This window comes from Cygnus atratus, chromosome 5 (genome assembly GCF_013377495.2).
Source record: "Cygnus atratus isolate AKBS03 ecotype Queensland, Australia chromosome 5, CAtr_DNAZoo_HiC_assembly, whole genome shotgun sequence".
NCBI classification, from domain to species: Eukaryota; Metazoa; Chordata; class Aves; order Anseriformes; family Anatidae; genus Cygnus; species Cygnus atratus.
Genome location: NC_066366.1, coordinates 25,835,570 through 25,861,322, shown reverse-complemented (window position 1 = coordinate 25,861,322; position 25,753 = coordinate 25,835,570). Strand labels below are relative to the sequence as shown.

The 25,753-nt window shown below is 38.3% G+C and overlaps 1 protein-coding gene across 6 annotated transcripts in view; it reads right to left on the bottom strand.

The window, feature by feature from the left end:
• The window catches only part of SCG5 (secretogranin V), a 29,318-nt gene that overhangs the window by 2,634 nt on the left and 931 nt on the right, over window positions 1-25,753 (bottom strand). For all 6 annotated transcript variants that reach the window (XM_035539054.2, XM_035539057.2, XM_035539055.2 and 3 more), the window contains exons 2-5: window positions 25,298-25,530; window positions 10,193-10,342; window positions 7,071-7,183; window positions 2,634-2,687 (exon numbers count right to left, since the gene is read on the bottom strand). In XM_035539054.2, coding sequence (XP_035394947.1) covers window positions 2,634-2,687; window positions 7,071-7,183; window positions 10,193-10,342; window positions 25,298-25,530 — 550 coding nt within the window. The remainder of the gene's footprint in view (window positions 1-2,633; window positions 2,688-7,070; window positions 7,184-10,192; window positions 10,343-25,297; window positions 25,531-25,753) is intronic.

Here is a 25,753-nt window from a genome sequence, read left to right as displayed (position 1 = left end):
TGGAAAATATTTGGATTTGTTTTTATTCACATTTAAGTCCCTGAGTTTGTCCGTATTTGTGGAAGCTATCATTAGTACTTGATCACAGCGCAGAGCAGCCCATTTTATTTTGTTGTATTGTTTCTGAATGCTTTGCCTGCTACAAGTGAAAACATAAAAGTGTTAAGAACCAGAAATGAATGTGGAAAAATCTTTGAAAATAAAACTAACACTAATTTAATGCTCTAAATTGTTAAAAATAAGACACATGTAAATGATTTGTTTGTGTTTGTTAAAAGAAGTTCTGTTTAACGTTAATTTAGCAAAATTCAGCTGTTGCATAAACTTCTAGGAATTATTTGAAGATTCTTAGGAAGATTAATTGGTCTTTTTTGGAATGGTACTTGCTTGCTACTTTTTGAAATAAAGTAGAAGAGAATGAGAATACATTTAAAAAAAAAAAAAAAGAATCCTTAACAGGCAAAAGGAAACACAAAATATAATGCAAAAATTCTGTCTGATATGACTAAATTTTTTTAATCCCATACAGCTGTGTTGAATTCAAAGCAAAGTGGTTCAGGAATACCTTTGCTGTGGGCTCAGAGCTGTGTACAGTGTGACTCTGTTGTTATAGAAGAACTCCTGTCATATTCAGTGTGTTAGATTATGGGTAGGACCCATGCATAGAAATTCAAGAAAGGGAGAATCACTAGTTAAATTAGAGGTCCCTGTATGCCTCCTTTTCTTACACTGCAAGGGCTGCAAAAGTTTAACACAGTGGCAAATGGTAAATACATACCTTTGCTATACGTACTGAGTATGTATGTATATGCCTGTGTATGCAGATGTATATTTATACACATCCATATAAATGTACATTTATGCACAAATACTTGGGTTTTGTGGTTTTGTATAACCCCATAGACCCCCTTTGATGGTTACGCTATAGCATTGTACAGCATTGTACAGTGCCCTTACTCTCCATGGACAGCCCAGTTCTCCAAACATGGGACTTTTGGAGAAGTGCTCTAATCTAACACTGGCATGTCCTGACCCAAAAGAGCAATCAGTTGCCAGCAGCTGTCCTCAGTAAGCTCCATTGGTGTAGAAGGGCACGGAGGAGTGACAGGGAGCACAGCAAGTAAGAGGGAGTCAGATGGGCTTTTTGGTATCTGGAAAAAAAAACACCACTCCGCTGCTGTCATCTCTAGGTTGTCCTGCTGTTGATACAGTGACAATTCCAAATAGTTTATTACAGCATTAGCAACCACTACAGTATTACTCTCAAAACAGTAAGATAATTTAAATGTTAAATTCACACTTAAATGATACACCCGTGCTAAGAAAAAAAAATCTGCTGCAAAGCAAGAAACTGAAACTTTCACCTCCTAAATTCTGGGCTATTCCTGGCCACAGGGTCTGTCATGTCTCTACAGCCATTAGTTGTCTTATATTTGATTATATCACTCAGCACATGGACAGAAAATGTGTATATGTACTATTTCTTCTCATGTGTCTATCTCACTAATTATACTTTAACATAGTATTCTAATAAGAGTTCTAATGGTGTTCTATATTTATATTTCCAGAGTAAATTCTACTTACTTGAGACCAAAAATAATATGTTCACACTTTTTCATTTCCTTTTATATAACTTGAAAATCAAATGTAAGTGGAAGGCAGATACTAAGCTGAAGATAGGTCATTACCTATAATCAACCAGGGTTTATTACCAGTGATCTGTGAATCAGTAAGAAATCAGCTCACTTCTCCCTTTCTGGAAAAAACTTTAGGTTTGAGAGTTAAACAGGCAAATAAATAAATAAATAAATCACCTTCACTTATGCTTCAGTTATTTCAATCCAAGTTTACTTCATTTACAGTATAAACTGTGCTGTCATATTTTACAAAGCTACTTTTTGGCAGAGAGCTAGGCTTCATAATGTAAAGCCTCGTTTTCTTCTTGTAAAAAAATATACCAGCAGCAAATCTGAAGACTGCTACTCTGTCTGAAAGTGATTTTTTGATAAAAGACAGGCTGATGCTACTGAAAAACAAGAGAATATAGTGATACGAACTGTGCCAAAGTTCTCTGTGGTATGTGCATCTCCTTCTCTGTGTAAAGGCCAGCAAGGTAACAACCCATTCATCCTTGTCTGCCCAGAAAGTGGGACACAGAGCTAGGAGTTTAATTCTGAGCCCCTTTGCAGTATGCAAGTTAGTCGAATTTCATAGGCTTAAGGACCAATTCTGCTGTCATTTACACCCAAACGCATACTGACACGTATGGCTAGTGGTAATTAGTTTTACCAATACATTTAATAGGAAAATTTAGATTCTGTTTTAAAGAAATTGGAATAATTTTGGACGGTTTCATGGAATCAGGATCACCGCAGATAATACAAAGTTTGTCAACAAATGCTCTGCATTGAAGTGTATCTTCAGAATGCAACAGGCTTTAGCGAATTACATCTTGTACTCAGTGGCAGTCACAGAGCCTGCTGTAGTAGCTTATCACAGACACTCCCTGACTTCAGGCATTACCTAAGGTATAACATAGATGCATTAGGCTAACTTTCCTTTTCAGCAGTACGATTTTAATTCTTATTAGCTCTGTAGATGATAGAGGGACTATAAATTATTCTGATAGTTACCCTCTTTCTTCTTTTTGGACCACCATTAATCTTCTCAAAGAGTAAATTCTTGCTCTGGAAGGGGAAAAAACATAGCCATCAAATTCATTACACTCTTTTAAAAATACTACTCTTGCTATTAAATATTAGCATATGAACATTTCATAAGCAAGTTTAGATGGGTGTGTAGTTTTACAGGAAAGATAAATATATCCAATATGTTAGCAGAAATATCCAGATAAACATTTGCAGTTCTTCAGGAGCAGTCAGTCTCATCAACGACTAAAAAGCCAGTAATTTTCCACTGTGTTGCACTGTATCCTTGAGCTTAATGCAGAAGTACACTAAGTACATGCTTGTATAATGATATAGGTTGGAAGTCCCACATAATGTGATACATAGTAAAAAGACATATATATTGTAAAAAAGAAAAAAAAGGAAGAAAAAAAAAGAAAAAAAAAGTGGAGAGGGGGAAGGAGAAGAAGTCCTGTCTCTGATACATCTTTCTATAGATTTGAGGTGACAAGAACAGAAGCAAAAATATTTGTCTTTTACAAGGGATTTTCTAGTTCATTTTAAAAACTACAGTCAGTGATTCCTACTGTTTTGTTGTCTTTGCTTATTCCCTTCCAGATATCAACACTTTCCAGTGCGAAGTTCTGCTGAAATGAGTTCAGTGCCAACTCTTCCTTTGTTTAAGTAGTGCCCTCAATAAAGCTTTTAAAAACCATTTGGTCCATAACATTTTTAATGGTGAACCTTTTAAAAACTGCCAAAAACATCTTGGCAGAAAGGAAAGTTATGATGATGAGAAAAAAAAGAAACACACACACACACAAAAAAACCCTCTGACCACGGTTTATATGAGCGCATCCACATATTGTTACATTTCATACAAGTAGTGAGTTCTAATAAAGTCTGGAATAACACACACATGCTCAACACATTTTGTTTCAGTTGTGTATTATACAGAAAAACAAAACAAGACCCTAACCTGAAAATGGAAGGGGAGAAGAATTAGATGTATAAAAGCAGAACACTGTATAAACAAAGCCATTAATTCTGCTATAAACAACTGACCTAACGTTGATTATATAAATAGAAAGTGTAATTCTAGCACGAGACAAATTCACCAAAACACTTCTACCCTCTGCACAGCCTTGATATGAGAAAAAACAAACATTTTCAAGTGTTACAATGACATCTGCCAAAATTGTCTGGTTTGTACTTCTCATGTTCATTAAGCCCAAAATTCGCAAGGCCTATCTCTTGCCCAACCTCAGTTATTTTATCCGAACCATGCCAAAAGGGAACAGAGATGAAGTTGGCCAAGAGAGACATTCTTGGTTAGTCATTTGTGCAAACTCACTTAGGGAAAACGTAAATTTAACATTAAAAAAAATACCCATGGACGTGTAAATTATTCTCTGTAGTAACAAAGTGCCACTGAAGCCTCTCTTCATAAACTATATGGCTATACTTTTCATGAGAGGAAAAATAACATCGCTGAAATAAGAACAATTTCATGACTACCGAAGCTAACATTCCTGTCCCTCTGGAAAATTCCTTACAATTGAAGTGTTCCTGCTCAGGAAGGTCATATTTGCCTTGTCTGTTTGGGAATGCATTCAGACCGTAACTACTACTTTTAAGCACTGCATGCAGTGCAAAACAAATGGGGTTATGCAGCACGATCTATGGGTATGTATGAATGGCGAACCGCAGCTCTGGAAATACGTGCCATGGTGTAAGGCCCTGAGCTCATCGGCTGCTCAATTTTGCCTGTGAAGCACTCGCCGTTCTTACCACGCGCCTGGGGCTTCTTAGGCGTGGAGGCACAGAGCTTCCCCAGCTAAAAATGAACCTCAGCTGGAGATGAGCTGCATGTCTGATGAGGAGATGTTGCTTCAGGAGGAGAGTGAAGGGGAACTCCTGGCACATTGTAGGGCCTCAGGACTGCAGGAACAGCAGTGGCACGAGGAACCACTGCTTCCCTCTTGCTCCTGGAGCTTGGGGGTTGGGTTTTGGGCAGAAGAACTCAGGAACTAAAATGCTTGCAACCAGTGCCAGAAAGATTTACCCTTCAGTCTTTCAGAGGTCACTGAAACTTGTTTAGGTCAGTAATGATCAGCAGCTCTGTAATCTGGGCTTGCACAATTATTAAGCAAAAGTGGAAAGGAAAATTGCATTAACAAGGTTGCACACTTTCAAGAGGGCTTTTTTATTCCTGCATCAGTCAATTTGCAGTCCATCAGGAATAGCAAGCGTGATAATTGCTATTACACCAAGCATACTACATTGAATTCAATAACTTGTATCTATTTTCTGAAACTGAAGATGGGTACTGAACCTACGTAACCCGTCATTAATAATAACCACCATTGCCAGCCAGATATTTTAAAATGTCATTTGGCAAAGTGAGATGCACTTAACACTGCTCATTATAACTGAGGTTGGAATAAAATGAGATCTATAAGTGACTAGTTTCAAGATTTCAGTAAAATTAGGAAGCCAGAGATGGCAGCTTCTTTTAACAAGGAGTTCAATCTTGTGGCGTTTTCATCCTTGCTTCCCATTTGCATTTCTTTCTACTGAATTTGATCTCTCCTCTGTAGCTGATAAACACAACTGGCATTATTTCTACCCCGAGAGTGAAATGTTATTCACTGTTTCAGTAGACAAAAGTGTTGTTGAGAAACATCGTTGCTTTTAATTTCCTATTTGTACTGATACTGGTATAAGAAAACACAGCTGAACTTCCTCTTTTTAACCCCTGCCCCCCTGTGATGCTCATTTATGCCCGACCTCGCCCAGATGACAGTTAGTGACCTAAGAGAAAGATCTGATAGACTTTCTCTTTTATAAAGTCTCCAATAGCTAATTTTTAGAGTGCTTTTCTGATCTTATTTTTTCTGGCAAGGGAAAAATAACAAAAGCAGCCATAAAAACGGATACCACTCTATTTCCCAATCTTTTTTAATGTGTAGTAATATACAGTGAGGAGGCAGTCAGGGCAATACTCCTGGATCTAGGCAGAACATTTACTCATGTACATGTTTCATCTCTGATTAAAAAGATTGCGACTTGGCTCTGCTGTAGCTAGATATGATTACTGTTTGGGACCTAACAATCTGTTTTAATCCATGTGTGAGTAGTTTATTCCCTGAATTAGTAGTGATGGATGGAGAAATGAAAAAAGGCCAGTATTCACTAATGATTACCTACCATTTGTTAACTATGTATGTTGCTGATGACAACACAGTATGTACATTGATTCCGAAATAATGCTGTAGGCCAAAGATTTGCAGAAGTGTTATTATAGTCTTCAAAGTGGCATTATGAAAGTAAATTCCTTTTGAGTAATAAGAAAACTAACAGCATTATCTGGCATAAATAATAAAGTTCACCATCTGCTGTTTTTAAAATGAAAACCTTTGATGGTAATTACTTAGAATGCAACAGAGATTTCCAAAATTTGGATTTTTGGCATGATTGTCTGTAGAAATTTAGCACTCACATAAGCAATTAAGACTATAAATCTTACATTGGTTTGATCACGAATGATGAATCATTGTCTCACAATTACAGCAGGAGAAGAGGCTGCCAAACATGTCTATTTATCGATATATGTTTAGAGAGCACGGGTTTAGGGCAATCTTAAGTAAAGTGCTGTAACAATGTATAATGAGATTTCATGATTTGCTCTAGCAGCATAAATTATGATCATTGTTATTGTTTTCCTGGCGCCTGAAGATGGATTTGGGATCGGACATTTAACTGATGTAATCTAAGATTAAGCAGCAGAGCTTTCTTTGGAGCCTCTAGCCTGAAGAAATAGTCTAGCCGGAATTATTAAAGTCCTTGTACGTGTAAAGCAAGATTTTTACCCTTAGTGTAGCTCACTGTATTTATTATATGCAATGTATAAAATAGACTTTCAATAAAATATGGTAAAATAGCTCCAATAGAGCCTACTGGTGCTCTGCTCCCACGCAAGCCAAAAGCAGTGGGAGGGGGAAACAACAGCACAAGAGCAAACTGCCCCCTCCTGCGCTGCCCACCCGCCGCAGTCTGGTTTGCGCCAGGCACTGCCCAGGAACCCACTTGTGTTCTGGAGCCTCGTGATAAAAAGCTGTGCAGATTTTAGCTACAGGCGCACCACAGTTTGAAATGTAGTTTGCTGCATTTATCACCAACATACATAGTTGTCATGCTTTGGGACATAATGAGACGGGGGGTTCTATTTTCTGCTTTTATGGGCTTTTCATCGATCATTTTTCTTAGCCACTATTTCTGTATTGTTAAGGGCAGGTTCATCTTTTTGAGAGGCTACCTTTAGGGTTATAATTCTACCAGCAATGAGCCCAGTATTCTCCTTGTGGCTCCATAGTGTCCGAGGCAGCAACAGAAGAAACTCAGGTTCACAAACAGCAAAAATACCAACATGTGTGTACTCACCCACTTGCCCACGTTGGGGTAGTCATGCTCTGGATCAAAAAGGTGTTGGTGCAGCTGGTATTCCCTGCTGAACTCCGCCGTGTCGGGGGTGTTTTCTAGACATCCATCATCGACTGCAAAAGCATATTAGAAAGCAGTGAGTCCTTGGTAGCTTTAAAACACAGATATTCACTTTTAGCAGCAAACTTTGTAAATGTAGTTTTGCAATTTAAAAAAGCATATAAAAAAACTGGACAACTGGAAATACGATTTTATTTTTTTATCTTTTTAAAGGAGTTTGTCAGGTTACATATTTATTAAAGAACCCCACAATTTAATGAAACTCCAAAACTAACAAAATTTATTTTCCAAGCTGTCCCACCTCCTTTTTGTTTTTCTTTTAAATTAGTGATTGAGATTAATTTTACATAGAACTGCTTGTTACACTGATTTGGAAGGGATCCTATTTTCATTTTTAAATGCCCTTGGGAAGTGATAGAAATTGTTTAAACAATACTTTTTAAGCTCATGGTAAAATGAGTCTGTAAGCAAAGGCAGAATTTCCTTCACTAAGTAGCTATTTGTGGGGCTCCATTTCTGGTTTGCTATTTTGTTAAAAATAGATGAAATTTGTTTACACATCATACATTCCCTTAAAAATGCAATGTGGCAGAAGCTGTATGCTAAGGGTATTTGTGCAGATTGGTAACTAATCTGATGAGTGTAGAAACCTCTTTTATCACAATGGATGGCTTTGCAGACATTGTCATGTCAAGGATAATATATTTTTAAAAAGTCTACTTATGGACTTTTTACCAAAATAAGTGACCTTTAGATTAAACAACAATTCAGGAACTTGAGGCCAGATCAGCTCTTTGGATAGAGTCTGCTCCTGGAGCTCCCTTTTCATTGCCAGCATCATGCACTTGCAATCCCTGTTGCTCCCAGACATACCTGAGGAGATGCCACCACCCAGGGCATGATACAGGGCAGCAAGCAGCTGCATCCACCAGAAGACACACTACAGAAGGAACACTGTGGACCTTCCCTTCCATTGTGTAATCATCTTGCAAAAAGCTTTACAGGTGGGTCATTTTTTTCCTTTAGATGTGGGAAACAGTAAAGACCTAACATAAAAATGAATTAATTCAATGACCTAAGGAGGTTTATTCTTGGTCCGGTGGATCCCATTTTCTTTCTTTTCTCTTTAGGAAAAAAAAGACACATCTTGAGTAAGAAGTGGGAAAAGTAACCATGCTAGCTAACAGACTCAGAAACTGTTATAGTTTCTGCGCACTTAAATTAATATTTTTAACTAGGAGCACTTAAAATTTATTTCAGTCTCAGCAGGGACAGGGCCATCTCAGGAGAGAAGTAGGTGACAACAGAAATGTGGTTGACCTCCTCACATTGTCTATGTCTATGACTTTGGGTAGAAAACACAAAGAGAAGCTGGACATATGTGTGCCCTCTGTGACTGCTAATCAAAAAGTCAAAAAGTCACTCAAGTGCTCGAGGCTTATGTATTCCTGCTGTGGAATGTGCATATGTAGACGGTGACTGGAAAAATTGTTTTCCATTAAGCAAATCCACAGACCTGATTGAGGAAGGCCTCTGGTAATTTGTATGCATAATACAGTTTTAACAGTCACCACTTGAATTTCCATTTAAGGCTCTGAAAAACATTTTAGTCTAATCCTAGTAGATGCTATCTTCACTCTCAGCGTACCTATGACAGAGTTTATCTGAGCAGGGAGCACTTCTCGAGGAATTCTCCCTGTGCTCATATCTGACTGTACTGGTCTAGATAACAACTTTTATTTCACCTAAGAAAGAAAAATTAAGGGGATTTTCAAAGTCATTTCTATAGATGCCAGGTTTTTATTTTATTTATTTAATCACTTGCAGAAGTTTGCTGGACAAGCACAGAAGATAAAAAGTCTGTATGTGCTTTTGTGTGTGAGAAAACCTAAAACCATCATTTGCAACCTGTCAGACGCAGCTATATTGAACAAATGGAAGATTAGATACTACTTCAGAAGTGATGCAGCCATTATCACCAAACAGGCTGTAATAGAAATCAGTGTGGATGGCTATTTGGATTTCTTTTATTATATGATATTTTGAATGAAATGTAAAAACACTGTTTGCAAAGTTTCTCACGACATTTTTTTTAATCAGTTCTAAGCTCGTTAGAATATTCTTAAATAAAAATGTGGACAACTGTTTTGCATTACCAAAGAGCATAAATGAAGACTGAAGAGAAAAGATTTTGAAAGGATCTCTTAGCTCACAAATAAAAAGCGACAGAAAAAAAAAGAGTGCTCATTCCCATTCCCAGTTCCAGCTTCTAAGGCAGCCAATGGGTATTTTACTACTACTTTCTGTACTGGAAATCATTCCTTGGCTCAAATAACAGGAAAAAAGATCTGTTTTCCTTAGGATATGTCTATATCATGCACATGTAGTGCTGCTTTAGAGACCACTGAGCACTAGCCACGCACATGGCTTAGGATGCACACCGGTCCGACCGAATGAGGGATGCGCTAGGTGTCTCAGGTACACCACCACTCCCACTCTCCCCAGCTGCACTGCTACTCTGCTGGAGCTAGCTTGCTTGTAACGAGTTGGGGTACGTCCACATAGTTCTCCATTTCTTGGCGCAGATGCACCCTCAGTGAGCTATAAAGCCACATGGATGGGAGCCAAGGTATCTTAAATATTGACTCATGGTCTGGGTTGGAGATCAGGGCAGACAGTTTCATTCCTCTTGGCACAATGAAAGTCTCTAAAATAAGGGTAAACCTCATCTGTACAGAACGATAACTTTTTTTCAGGGGCCAGCCTAAAAATGAACTCCCTTAGGAACAAGATGCTATCATAAATCTTGCCAACTTCTACTCCAAGGTCAAGACGATTTCTTCCACCTCACCTTCTCCAGCAGGCGTACAGCGATAGAGAAGGTGCATATATAGAAAAAAAATAATCTAATATAAAACAACTGATTGCTCTACAGTTCTTCTCCTGGGGTACAGAATGAAAGGAAACACACATTAATGATCAACTGTTGTACTGTTTAGCACATCACTGGAAGACTCAGTAGCACAGTCAATGCAGAGGTACAAAGGCTACAACAGACTTACCTGTTTTTCCAATAGGACAGGGATTTGGGGGGTCAGGATATCCTTGATCTTCACTGAAATCCTTTGGTATATTATCTCCTGTCAGCTCAGCCACGATGTTTGGGATATTGCCATAAGGACCCAAGTGCTGGAGACCTTCATGTGCACCACCTAGCAAAGAAGATTTATACACAGTCTTTTTACAAGATGAAAAGTATAAATGCTTTAGTATCTCTAAGTAATCCAGATTTAAGTTTAAAAAATACATACAATTTTTACAGAGACAGATCCAATTTAGATTTCAAAAGTCTCTTTTAGAAATATCACCATGTGACCTAAATCAAATAACAGGTAACAAGAAATGAAACTAGGAAACAAAGTTAGCAGCTTATTAATCTCAGGGTTTCTTTCCCTGCCCCTCCTCCTTTTATTATTATTATTATTATTATTATTATTATTATTATTAAACTATATAAGTTATAGGTAAGAAAATGCAAAGACAAAGAAACATGAGTCAGTAATGGAAATTAAAATATTTACTATATAATCATCTTCACTCACTGATGATGTTACCGTTCACTGAAGCAAGTAATAACTGAAGAAGATGTGGCAAGATATCTTCATGCCACATTAATGACACTGTAAAAAGAAATAATACTATGTGTACAGCTTTGCATATTATTTATACTTTAATAAATTCAGTCATGTGGAGGGATTCAATACACCATATCAAATTTGGTTATATACAGCCAGAAAAATGACTTTAAAATCAAACTATTTCCTAAGTGCAAATTTGAGTTTCCTGCACTAACAGTGAAAGGTGATTAAGAGTCCATACACTGGACATATACAAGGAATTCTTGTGCACGTACACCTACATTGCAGTCATTTTGGTACGAAACATCACATTCAGTGACTTTTACACCTTTGCCTACTAGATCAGTTCTAGATTCAGGCTTTCATACCTGCCCTGCAGGACACAGGGCACCATGACCACCAGGTCACAACGGCAGCGCGCAGCCCTGTGGTAGTGCAGCAGCTCTCCATTACCCCACCAGGCAGGGCAGGTGAAGGTGTTTACTGCTCCTGGGCAAGTGCAACACAACTGGTGTGCTGCAGCCAGTGGGACTGGGGAAGGGGGAGCAGGCTGTGGCTATCCTTCCTACTCCCATGCGCCTCAGCCTTGGGCTTCTCACCTCTGATAAGCAGGGTCTTCCACAAGAGTTTTGGGAACCAAGCTCAGGCCAATCTCTCTATATTCTTTTCTACAATTATGTATGTGCTCAAGGGCTTTTGTTTTGTTTTGTTTTGGATTGTTTTTTGTGCATGCATTACTGGCCAAATGCATCTAAATGCTAAAACACAGCTGTCTGAGGAGTTTTCTAAGTACTTCAAAGAACACAGCATTCTTTTGAATTTTAGACAAATGAAAACTTAGTTTCAAGTATGCTCTTTTGTCCTGTCATAAAGCAAACACCACACATACTGCAGCAACAGCTAATGTATATTTGAGTACTGAGATGATTGTGTGACAGCAGAGCAACAGTTTTAAAAACAGTATATAGTGAGGAGTAACAACGTAATGTCCATTGACAGATTCCACTAACAGTGAATGAGAGGAAAAGGAATTTGAGTGATGGAAAAATCACTTTAAAAAAAGAGTTAATGCAGATAAAAAGAGTGAATGCAGATAAAACTGTTTGGGTAAATAGCATGATCACTGTCTTATCAACAAAGTCTTATTTTCAATTTATATAATTATCATAGCTCCAAAAGATTGGAATAAAGCTTCTGAAAATGCAAGCTGCTCCAGAAGAATCATTCAAGTACTCCTGTCTTGACTTACAAATAAATACTGCCAGCATAAGCTACATCTTTTATGCAGCTAGGCATTGTAAACTAACATAATCCCTCTCAAAAATTGCTAACATAAGGCAGTCTTAAGAAATTTTGTATCCGTTTCTACACTTAGAAGTAGTAGTTCTGTCAAGTTGTCCGTATTTCACAAATAAGCAGTTGGAAGTTGGCACCATAGTACCAGAAGCAACTTAGTCTTTAAGCTTATATATTTCAATTTTATTTGCATGACGGACTAAAATCTAATCAAAATGTATTTTTTCCCCTCAAATACAAATTTCTTATTCTATAGTGTAATGTTGAAGGAAAGTTTTACAGATATGTAACAAACATAAATGTAGTCCTATAAAAACTTTGTAACTGTGTTATATGAGGTTTCCCCTCGTAGCTGACTATGAGACATGGTACTAAAACCTGAAAATAGTTACACACAGTATGAACCTTATTACACGTTTACAGTTCATAATCAACACAAAGATAATGCTTGAAAAAACTGTATAGATTCACAATAATGCTACGGTGATACATTAAAAATGTATAATATACATTTTTTCTAATGATATTATTCAAATATCTAGTGTACAGCATAAAATATTTGTGTACTGAGCTCCTTCACATGAAGATTGATTGCATATATGTACTTTAAAGCATCAGATTATAATTCTGCTGTAAACTAAAGAACCACATAATCAATACATGTTTGAACATCCTGTATACAATGTGGTTCACTATGGGACAATCCATCAGATACAAGTGTATCTACACTTGCATGTGGTGCAGACCTCTTGGCACCAAGGCTTCATCCATAAAGAAAACAGAGGTACTTAACAGGCTCCAGCGTGCTATATATACAGGCAAGTTTAAACTGACTGCCAAGAATTCTTTTGACTGAGTACAAAACAATCTTTTTATATTAATATAAAGGATTGTTTCCTTTAGGTATAAATGTTCAGGATCATTTAAGGGTTTTTCCTTTCTTTCCAAAAGAACTGGATACAATAGCACCTGCTCTGGTGCCACAATTTAGCATGCTTGAGTGACTTAATAGTGTTAGCAATGATCATTCCTTATAAGCTGTGAAAAATAGTACATTCAGTCAAGACTGAAATAATAAAAATGAAATGCTATGAATATACCAAATGTGAGTATTATGTACAGTTATTCACTAACTGCATTAGTTTTCGTATTGCAATGTTATTGATATGAAGCAACATATTAGGATTAAACGCATGGCAGCTACCAAGTCAAAATATTGTAATACAAACATACACACTGCTGTGTAAAAAATAGCACAAAATGAGTCTCTTGAACCTATACCAAAGCTTGAGGAAGAGTCTGAAGGAAAAAGACAAGAAGACTAAATATTGAGGAATTTTGTAATTTCCTATCCAAGCACAGCATGAGAGACACCATTGTTATATTGTTTGAAACTGGACTAGAGAAACCCAGAGGGACAGTACAGAGAACAGTCCTGTACTGAGAAAGGATGGGCTAGATAGCTGTATGTTTTTCTCATCTCTGCTTGCTTCTCGTATGAACTGGCTTTGTGTAGTACATACTAGCAAAAAAAGTAAAACAAAAATAATCAGCTCCCTTTCATGTGCGGGATATCTGTGTAAGCATGTGGTTATTTTACTTCCCTACAGGATAAACTAGAAGTTTAGGTCTTTTGGACTGAGGTCTGTATTGTCATAACTAAGCTTTGGATTTCATTTGAAACATATGCATATACGTAGCCATCTTCTGGTACTGGTCATGAACTGTTGTAGAGTGGAAAAGAAGAAACGGATCAATTCCTCCCCACATTCATATAATCCTGGAAAAGTCTTTAATTATCTCACCAACAGCTACTATCATCTCAATTAGAGATACTTGGAATGACTAAAAATTTAAAGTGTACACATTTTAGCTCATTTCTCTGTAGCAACAATACTGTCTCTGTGGCTGGGAGGACAACAAAACCACTCTGTTCCTAGAAGTGGGAAAAAAAATGAAAAGGGAAAAGGGAAAAAGGGAGAAAAGGAAAGACAGAGTGCAACTAGTCTCCTGCCAGTATTGAACATTTCCCCTGATAAAACAGATCTGATGGAGAAGCTGAAGTTCTGGTTGCTGCTACCCATCTGTTAGTGGCACAAAGTACAACTGAAAGACATCTGCTCTCAGAAACAATCCTTCTCATTGAATACAAACAGCCACCACTGCCCCTTGAAAGTCATTTTAATAAGGCCAGTAAGAACTGATTTTCAAAAAAATGTAAAATTTTTGTAAAACATTTCAAGACAAATAATGGGACACGTTTCCTTTTCAGTCTGAGTAGAACAGATTCCTGCTTCATTGTGTAGATAAGGTTACCCCATTAAAAATTCAGAAAAGAGGTTCTTTGGCCAATCTTAGCACAGAAGAACAAAATGGAACAGATTGTGTCAGCTGTGAGTAAACAAGTCCCAAATTAAAGCCCTTTATTATCAGAGTTATGCTTGCTATCCTAGTTTTCACCTTTTTGCTCTTAAATATCATGGAGCATTTAGATTCCTAAAGTGCCCAAGCACTCCCAGACACATAGAGGAAGCGTCCTCCCACATGAGAAGTGCACTTCTTTCAATCCATCCTGAGCTGTACAAACACCAAGTGTGAGCTGCAAGGGAAGACTGGTATACCTTATCCCACTTGTGTAAGGTTCCCCAGGGAGCCATTGCCAGCTTGAGATGAAGTGTACCAAGAATCCGTCTGACATGCACCCTTTTTGACATTTTCCCTCACATGATGACCAGTACAGGAAATGATAGGCAAGGAAATGTGATGCTGGAGAGGAATTCTTCACATGGGGAGACTCCTCTGGCAGCTCTTTGCAGCTGCCTTGAATTTCACCAGACATGCAAAGCAAACTTAACTGCCTGAAAAACTCTAGCAGGCAGCATCCAAGGCTGGTCTCCAAGATCTGTATGGTATATTATTTCTCTGCTGTAAGTTAATTCATTAAATTTAAATAGATGTTAATCAGAGATTCGATACCATCTTTGCTTCTTTTCAAAATGTTTTGTTAATCTAGACTATTAGTTCTTATAACCGGTGAAAATCTTCAACACCTTTTCCAGTGTGTCCTCTCTGATCCAGGAACAGCTTTTTCCTTTCATTGTGACAGCTCTCCATACCATCCTGCACTTCTGACACCAGTCATCCTGCCCTATCTACCTTTGCTGTGTCACTGCTGCATTCAAAAGTAATGTCTAATTCCTAATAAAAGGCAAGTTTGTCAGTATGCTTTCTGATACTTCTGTATCTTAAAATGGGACATCAGCCACTAACCTCCTTTTTCATTTCATTTGTTATCTGCAAGACTCCCCACAATGTAATCTGATTAATTCAAACTGTCCAAAAATTCATGAATGTAAAAAAAAAAAAAAAAAAAAAGCAAGTAACGTGTTTTAATTTTTCTTACCCTTTCTAACATCATTAGAAGCTTTACAGCTTCGATGTCATTTCCCCCCTTGCGCTTTCAGCTAGTTTCATCTTAGAGTCCTACTCTTTGTTGCTGAGATCAATCAAGGTCAGGAAATGAGTGGAACAGAAGAAATTAGAAATGATAACATTTCTTTATTCCACAGAAGCTGATAAATAAGAGAACAAGGAAGGAGAAAGTGCACAAGAGAACCAAGAACGGAAAAAAGCAAATCTAGCCAGCTTCCTTAGCCATTTAAGAGCATGCCTGGGGAAACCCAAGAAAACTACAACTGCACATACAAAAGCATCCCAGATTTCACAGTCAGCTTCCTCTCCCCTTAATGATATAAAGTTTCTTTAAACTGTAAACATTAATTTTCCCTTCTCTGCAGAGGGACAAATTCCTCTCAATATCTTTTGTAAAGCTTTAGCACACACATCACACAATTACTGACCTTGTTTTCAGTGGATGATTCAGTTTTATCCCATATTTTAATTACAAACAGTACAGATATTTAAGATGCGAAATGCTTTTATTGTGAAATGGCTGGGACCAAACAACGCCCGTGCTTCTCTCACAAAGAATTTATAACAGTAGCTTATATGCCATTATTATTCATTATTCAAATTGCAAACACAATAAAAATATCTAGCAGCTCACTTGCTGACAGAGCACCAAAGCAATCTCTTATGTCTCCTTTTGTTCAGCAGTCCTGTAATGGCTATATTAATTTGCCCTTCAGCCTGAGTAGAAAACTTTCTCACTTCACTGTGTAGATAACCTCAGCCTTTTTACAAAGTGCAACCTATGGCAATTAGCAGCCTTTGCCACATTGACTTCCAGCTACTGTGCACCTGCAGGGTCAAGGAAAGGCATGTCCAGCAAGCAACATGTGCCTGTTCCTGGCATATAAGGTGTAATCTAATGACCATGTGTGCAGCACATGGCTTTATGAAACCGGACGACAGAGGGAAACAGATGACCTACTTTATCTCATGAGGTGCAGGACACTATTTCCATCCCATAAATGCAGATGTGCCAACTAAAGAGTGGAGCACTTTATTGACTGGCATTGACACTGGATCTGTGAGAAGTCCAAAAGATCCATCACTACCAACTTACAGCAAAGTGTGCCTCTGGATCCTGTAATGGGAAGCATAGAAGCACCTGATTTACCTAGAACAGGACCATGTTTTCTATCCTCTGCTCCACTGAACTTCATGAAGTTTTCATGTTTATTTCACATTCATATCCACTTCAATTCTATTTTTTCATGCAGATGGCACAAAGTCCCAGCTGGTTCTTCAACAGAAGCATTTCAAAGCTTTGCTTAACAACTGTGAACTCTGACAAGTGCAACCAGCATAGGTTTTCTAATTCCCAGAAATGATCATATCGTCAACAGCAGCAGCGTGAGGTTACAGGTTTCCCAAGTCTCTGCTTTGGTGAGCTGTACAGCCTCACAGCCACAGATACAGAGGCCTTTCTCTTCTCTAATTCCACCAGCACAGCCTGAGTCAAGATGCAGGTTTTCCTGCACTTGAGTACAAGCATTGACACCCAATGGAGACACAAGAGTCAGGTAAGACCAGGCCAAACTGCTCTTCTATCTGTGATAGGGACCCAGGCTGGATAACCTGATGCACTCAAGCATCCCAAGGGGAGAAGCTGGTTTCTTTCTCCTTCCTGCTCAGCAGCTGAGAACATTCCTCCTCTCATTCATTCCCAATGCAGCTGTGAGGGCACTGCTGAAAGCATTCGCAAGGGGAAGCACAAAGAGAATAGTTCTGGAAACCTCTGGAACATGCCAGAGATCCTATCTTCTGCACACTACACCACAATCAAGAAAAGCAAGAATCTCCTCTTTGTCTAGACTTTTAAAATATCTTTTCATAGAACCAAATAAATTAAGGAATCTTTTCTTACTGCAAGTTAATTTAAAATCCAGATGGGATCAGGGAAAATGCACGATTGTGAAAACATTTGCAAAAAGGTATAAATCCTAATAATTGCGCCCAAGGACTTATTTTATGCATGTGAAAGACAAGCAGGGAAAAAATCTTAGAAAACATGCGCTCATCATAATTTGGCCAATCTTCACTGGCAGATTTTTAAATACTTCTGGAGCATATTTCATTGCTAGATAAAATTTTACAATTTTTTATTAAATTTCTGCATACCATCTGCCAACACTAGAAAACAGTAGTACTGTAAAGCACCAGACAATAAAGAGACTAACATATTCCGCCTCCTCCTCAGATTTCTTGCCTCCCTTTTCAGTTAATTTCCCTCTATTAACGTGCACAAAAATACAATTTTGGATATAAACATTTGCTTAATCCCATTCTAATTGATTAATTACCTTTAGGTACATGAGAATCTACTTCTAATTCCTGCAGACTTGCCACCTTTCTTCCCCAAAAGGGCTCCATCTCAAACTGATTTCTCCTTTGGTAGCAACTTTCAGAGAGGGCTTTGTGAATAGCAGCAGAGGTCTGTATTGCACAGAAGCTGGTCACAAAGTTAGTGGGAAGTTTCAGGAGTTGGGGTTACTTTGTCTTCTTGGTTCTGTACAACAGTGACACCTGCACCCCCTCCTGTCACCATGAGTAGAGGACTGCGTACGCATATAATTTCAAGAAAAGGTTCAAATCTCATTATTCTTCTGTTTATGGATATATAGGTATAAACTATTTTATGTGCAATTTCAGATGAAGAAAACCCGCTATAAAGCACCACTGTAATTTGGCTCCTAGCTTTTAAATGCAGGAATTACCATCTTAAATTGCTTCTCTTAGGACATGCACCACCTCCTGATACTCTATTTCTGGCTGTATCTGACATTATAATTCTGGAGTAAAATGCAAAGACAATGTTAAGTATTTTTAATAAGATCTATACAAATCCAGATGTCTACCATATTTATATATTAAAAAGTACAGCTTTACCATTTTCAGTTTATGTTGCAAATCCAAGATGCCCATATTAAATTTTGAAATAATATTTGTTAGGCTTTTTCATTAATTTGAAAACCAAACCAAAACCAACCCTGAAAGCAGAGACTACAGACTAGTGGAGTGATGTTAGGGTTTGATTTTCTTTGTTAAATGTCAGGCCCATAACACAGTGTTTGATTAAAGTCATGTGTGCTTCAGCAAAAGCAGTCCCACTGTGAATGTAACTGTATGTTTTAACTGCAGCAGGACTTTCTCTATAGAACAGATACAATAATCCAAATCCCAGACCATTGTGTGGTCTCTGTGTGCTAAATTGACACTACAAAGTGGCCCCGAAGCAGCAAAATTGGCTGTGGGAGGTCTGCCCCAGCCCGGCGGCATGGTGCCAGCCCAGCGACTCCTGCGCTGCTACCCCCAGATGCTGGCACAGGGGATGTAAACGAGACCAGAGGGGATGCTGCCACACCACCGCCACGCTTGCTGACCCTCAGATGTTCTGTTCCCCTGCCTCTGTCAGTGGATATTGCTTCCAGTCACCCAAGGATATGCAAATGTGCCGGGGCACAGGCATAGCACACAGTAGCCCAACAGCAAATGAGTGCAGGAGTCAGTCATTCTGTCTTAGTTTCACCAGGTTCATTCGCAAGCAGCAAGGGGATTGAACTGTCTTTGTGGGAAGCAAGTAGCAGCCTTGTAGGTGTGTTACAGGGCAGACAGCAAGGCAATCCGGTACTGACCGTCTTTTTAGGAAAGCGTGAACAAAATAGACATCATTAACATGCGTGAATATTCTGCATGATTTTTCATGATGTACATTTTATGCAAGGCATATTTGTATGGAGTCTGTGCCGATAAGTCATTACTAGTTCTTAGCAAAGGTATTAATATAATTTTCCAGGCTCCTCGAGTTTTAACATCTCAACCAGGCAAACACTAACTACCTTTTTTTTTTTTTTTTTTTTTTTTTTTCTAAAACGAGAAACAAGTATATATTTCCTTTCTAAATAACTAAATGAAACCCAGCCTTTCCTCAGCAGCTATAAGAAGTCTCTGCAGGAGGGTAAAAAGCCTTGCTCGTTCCCAAAGAGACACTGTATTTTTTTATTCCTACAAAAGATCAGGATTAAAGAGACATTATTGAGTGTTTTCATTGAGGTTGACAGCATTAGGACTCTTCTGCAGACTGAAACCTTTAGCCTCTCAGCTGTCATGCCAGCACCTCTGACAACTATAATTTTGTTTGGAGGGTTTTTAAGAAATAAAAACAAAACAGCCAAACCAAGCCAAAGCCAACAACAAAAAATCAACTGAGAAGCTTTCTGTCATGTTGAATTGTACAGGAGGAAACGAAAATGTAAGCAGACAATATTTGCGAAAGTAAAAGACGTCTCTTTTACCATCCCGCAGCGCTCTGAACTGCCCGCGCTGGGCTACTGGTGCCCCCCAGTGTCTGCGGGAGATGTCGCTGATCCGGGCACTGGAACCACACACTTCTCCATCCCTTCTGCCCTTCAAAAACACTAAATACTGGCTAAATTTATAAATATGCAAGGAAAGAAAGAAAAAATCACGTAGTCTCTTACTTTTTGAACTCTCTGACAGGCATAAAAAACCAACTGTTTTTGAAAAGCTGAAGGCATATATTTTATTCTTTTGTGCTCTGTTAGCATAGATGCATTTTTTGTTATTCTCAGTAGGAAACCTAAATATATTATAGTGGTGCTCATGCGGTATCTTAGTAATAAACCAAAACAGAAACTGCAGAAACACAGACACTCATTAAAAAAAAAATCATATTTTGCTTTTATGTATTTTTTCTTCCTCTCTGCAGCACTGTTAAGTCACTCCAATGTATCTTTTTCTAATTCACATTTTTGTGAATCCTGCAAACTGCTTCCACTCAGCTCAGAGAGCTCCAGCAGAAAATGAGGACTGATGTCGCCTTGGCGGCCAGTACGGCCCCTGGGAGGGGAAAGCCACCGCTCGCTCCCATCGTCCTCAGGACCTTCACTCTCCTTCGGTGATTGTCACACTGGAGTGGATGGCGATTTTAATCTGCCAAGAAATTGATGTCAGGCATCTGCTAGACTCTACTCCTATTTTAGCAGATTCACCTGCGATAACAGGTAAATCGACAGACACAAAGGAAGGAGAAAAAAGTAGACTCCGCTATTTCCAGATTTCAACATAAAAGACAAAATCTTTTAAATACTGAGCTGTACGTGTTTGGTGGTTTTTTGTTTGGTTGTCTGTTTGTTTTTTTTGTTTTTTTTTTTTTTTTGTCCATCAAGAAGAAAATGATCTGGTCACTCAAGAAAGAGAGCGTGCTGATAAATGTATTTTCTGAAACGTGCATCTTATAGTTGCCTTTGGTACATAGCAAGCTTGTGACTTTACTGACTACTGCCAAGTAAGCCCTAACCTTTATTCTGGGGGGAGAGGTAGGGAGGAAAGGAAAGACCACATATAGTTCCTTGAAACATATTTGACCTGTTTTTTAGTGTTTTAAAGTCAAAATATGATGATTAACAGTGGAAAAAATGTAGATAACGCAGTTGGAAAATGGGCATAATTAGGAAATCTGTTTATGAACTAACAGCAATAGTATTTTTATGTATAAAATTAAGATCTTATTCAGTTGGAAAAGGTTATTATGATAATCACTCAGAAGATTGCAAACATTTCATTATAATAAGACAGCTAGCATAAACTTGTCTACATTATGGCAGCTTAAATATTTTTCCAAATTCCAAAGCTACACAACTTATTTTTCCCTGACAGCACCTCATTTGCAAAAGTATACATGTAATTGGTGAAACCTTGGCCTTTTGAAAATCTTTTGTAATCCTGGCTTTGTTGAAGCTGATGGCAGCCACACTTATCAACACAGCTGCAGGTCTACACTGCAGTTGGTGGGGCAATGCCTGACAAAACATTTTGTTAGGAAAAACATGCTCCAAACAATTTTCTGTAGGAACATAATAAATTTATTAAATTGTTAAACTGTGACTTTCTTATTTTTAATTATTATTCTGAGGTGCAAGACATGATTGAGATGAGAAACACTTGCATTCCAGAATCATCCGTGGGTTGGTGGTGATGACGCTGGCATGGGATGAAGCATGCTTTAACTGTCCACGTTGGTCTCTGCAAACTACGGAGTGAAAAATGGACAAACATCAACACTCCTGGCAGCTCAGAATTTCTGACAGATAATGAGTTTCATATGCATTTCTACTCTTCCCAACTTTTGGGCAAAAATTCCCAACAAAGAGAGCACCTCATGAGAGTAGTTGATGAATTACCACTTTGGTACTGATGACGTTTAGCACGGAACTCCTGTTTTGCTGTGATATATTCCAGTCCCAGCCTCCCCACTCGATCTGAAGAGAAAACTCCCATTTACCTTTGTTTTTGAGTTTGTAGTACTTCTGCCCTTATCTTTCTGCCCTTCCTTCCCTCTTACTTTTCTGTTCTAATATCTTGTAGATTTTTAAAAGCACTTGCATACACAATTATTGGCCAGTGATAATTGTGTAACTACATTGGGGAAAGCACACATACGAATCCCTAAGAATATGAGCTGATGTAATCTAAAAACATGTGCAGTTATTTTTTCTGTAGCTCAAGTATAAATTGTTTACTGTTTATGCATGTACCACTGGGAATATTAATTGCAAGTCCTCTCTCTGCCAATCCACTTACAACATGTCAGCCAACACCTGTGCTCAGGCTTTTTGGCTTAAACATCATACCCCATGCTACTGCTTCTTGTGCTGCTGCTTCTCAGTTCAAGTCCTCGTATGTTGACCAAGAAGCATCTGATGCACAAGTGAGCCCTAAGAGCTCAGCACTGTCAGAAACCTTACTCCACAAAGTCCTGCAAGTTCTGTTCAGCAGAACGGAGACCAGAGTGTCTTTCTCTGAGGAAATTCTGCTTCTAAATCATGTGATGGAATTTTGCCTCATATTTGTATATGACCTCAAAAAAAAAAAAAAAAGCAAACAACAACAAAAAACAACCAAACAAATAAACAAAAAAAAAAACAAAACCCCCACGCCAATCCAAAGATGCCAGTTCAGAAAGGAAGGTCACAATATTATTACTGTACCAATCACTACACTTCCTCTGCCTGTAATGGGGCAATGGCCCATGGGAGCCCTCCTGTCCTCACTCCTCACCAAGGGACAAGGCCCTTACTTTAATCCATTTCCTACTTTGTTTTGGTTAGAAAACACTGGCTGAAGGGAGCAGCTCAGAGGTCAGGAATGTCAGTCTCCTGGCAATAACAGATTAGTGGGCAGACAGTGGGGAAAGCAGCCACAACAGCAGTTTTTCAGACAGATACCGTATGTGGAAGTATTACACATCTCTTGCAAAACTAGGCTATTTTGAATGTGTCTTAGCATGCCATTTTAGCAGTTCTGTTTCCAAAGTAGACACCTAATGGAAAGTCAAACCCACCATGTAATTTTTGCTGCAATTACACAAAAATAAATATACAAAGAGGATAAAATAGAGCGCTGTTAATTCCAAAGTGTTTCGTAATGTAATATTTAAAATCACTGGTAGGGAATGAAATGCTGGCTTTGCTGGATTAGCTATCCTGTCATGTATGGTCTACATTTAAAAAGAAACACAGTGAAAATTTAGTGAGCTCTATGCACTTTTAAAAAAGGCAGGATAAGAAAATGTTATGTATAATGCCATAAGATCACGTTAACTGGAACCAACACTTTCAAAACATTCAAAAGTGTTTCTTTTTTTTCTTAAGCTGAAGTTTCTAACCAACTATTTCATCAGATGTCTATATAACTGTATATAAATAGACACATATCACCACAAAGAAAAAACAAACAAAGAGCAAGAGATTACTATCTGAAAAGCTTACCACAGAAGAGTTTATGAAATGTTTAACATGAAGGCTGGATTTACATGTCTGTTTCTATACAGATTGCTATCATTCATCTCTGCTTTTGCAAAGATTTCTCAATAGGCTGTTAAACATCTACAATTGAAAAAGTCTTTCAAAAAAAGATTCATCTCATCAAAAGTAGAATGTTAAATATGATAAACAAATTGGATTGGTTGCCTTTCAGTTTTACTTGTTATATATACAGAAAGGGAGTATTTTTATTTAAAAAAAAAAGGAAGAAAAATGAAAAAAAAAAAGGGTTGTACAACCTGCTTTTTGTGGAAGATCGTGTGGGTGACTAATATTATTATAGTTTCACAAGTACCAGAAAAGTTTTAGTACTTAAGAGAGTCTTAATCTGTTTTTGCTAACACTGTAATTAAAGAGTAATGGCAAACAGCTGAGAAGAAATATTTATCTTAGGTCTATATTTACTTTTCATAACACGCTCAAACACAATTCATCTGCTTTTCAAAAAATAATAACATATGTATACACACACACATATACACACAAAACCTCAGGGGTCAGAGATTTGCTATTTCTTATACTTCTAGGGTTAAAAAAAAGTCTGGGGAAAAGAGGACGATGCAGAGTAAAATTACCAGAAAATTACCAAAACTACCAGTCTGCAAAAAAAGTCTGGGGAAAAGAGGACGATGCAGAGTAAAATTACCAGAAAATTACCAAAACTACCAGTTTCTCTACATACAAACACTGATAAAGGAGGAAAGGGCATGGACCAAATTTTACCCTCTAAGCCTACTCTCTCTCTCTCTCACATATGTTTGCAGAAAAGCAGATGATGATGAAAGTTTCTTTAGAAAATATATAAACTTAGGTCTGCAATTATCTGGTGGGGGTGCATATTCAGTTTTAGTCCTCTTCTTCGTCTTCATTAAGGCAGTTTTATCTCTTTGGCTAGGACAGTCTTGAGATCTGAATGTGAGGAAAACAAGGGACACAGACTTGCTGTGAACTTTCAAGCAATTTGCTATGCTATGTCAAACTGGCTTAATGGCGAGACAGAGAAGGGTTGAGGTTTTCTGCTCTGTTTTGGTGCCTGCATATTAACCATAAGATTCCGAGTTGCATACCTTCAACCTTTTGCTGTAATCCCCAAATAAAGGCCAGTTTATTACAATACAAATAGCAATGCATTTTGCAACATTATCCTAATACCCTAACATTTGAGCCAGATATTTCAGATGGTTTGCATAGTTATAAAAGACTGATTCCAAGGAAACTTTACTTCCACTGAGACCAGAAATACTGGCCAAAAAAATGAACCTGAGTCCTTTGTATTCATCAGAGCAGCACAGTCTTGAGGTGCTACTGCTGGATACAAGGAGAAGAGAAACTGTGTCTTTTTCACTCCTGCAGCTGGAGTTTGGGGCTCCACACCACCCACAGCCCTGTGCACCACATCACTGGTCCTTTCCCCAGGGCAGAACAGACTTCTGGGGAACGTAGGAACTCATCCACCCCCACAAGGTTTCTCCCTTTATCTTGTATGACACCGCAAATGGTGGGTCTCTTCCAGTCCGCAAATGTTTCCAAAAATCTGTGAGATTTGGGTTCTGCAGTTCACATTTATTTTATGTTAAATATATATATGGGATATATTTATACACAATACTGGGGGAGTGTTTTGTAAATCATTGTTTTGAGGTACTAGAGGCCAGATACTATCAAGACAACATTTTTTTTTCTTCTACCTGTAGGTAAAAAACAAACAAACAAACAAAAAAAAAACAACACTATTTCTTCCGACAAAGCCATCACTTTAAGGAAGGTAAAAGATTGATGACGGTTGGACAACAACAGGGTGAAGAAGCCTGTGATTTTAAGTTCAGGATATTCTGCATATACACATATGCAAGACAATAATTATTATCAAAGGATACAAAAGTAAATCAATAAATCACCATGACTCAAAGCAGAAATTTGCTACCTTCAATGCTCTGTGGACCAACTAGGTTCATAGCCTGGTGTGCTGGATATTCTACACGGGGTCTGGCGATGCCCAGCTGCTCCATGACCCCGTGGAGGAGCCTCTGAATGTCTGCTTCAGAAACCCTGTCCGGGGTCCTGGGGCTGTGGTTGAAAGCTGAAGCCCATCCAAATGCCAGCAGGAACACCACGTTACAAAGCATGGCGGGTATCATTCTGGTAGCCACTTGTAGCCTGTGAAAGAGGAAAAAAACTGATTATAAATGGTAATGGAAAAAAAGTCCAGCATGTGTGCTGGAAACACCTCTTCTGATCCCACCATCACACATCACGGCTCACTACCACAGCCTACAGGGCTGCTGAAAATCTGTGGGGGCCAGAGGGAAATAGAGGGGAGAAGGTCTTCCCTTCTAAAAGTAAACAGTGTATTGCCAAAATCAGTTTCCTAATTCGCATT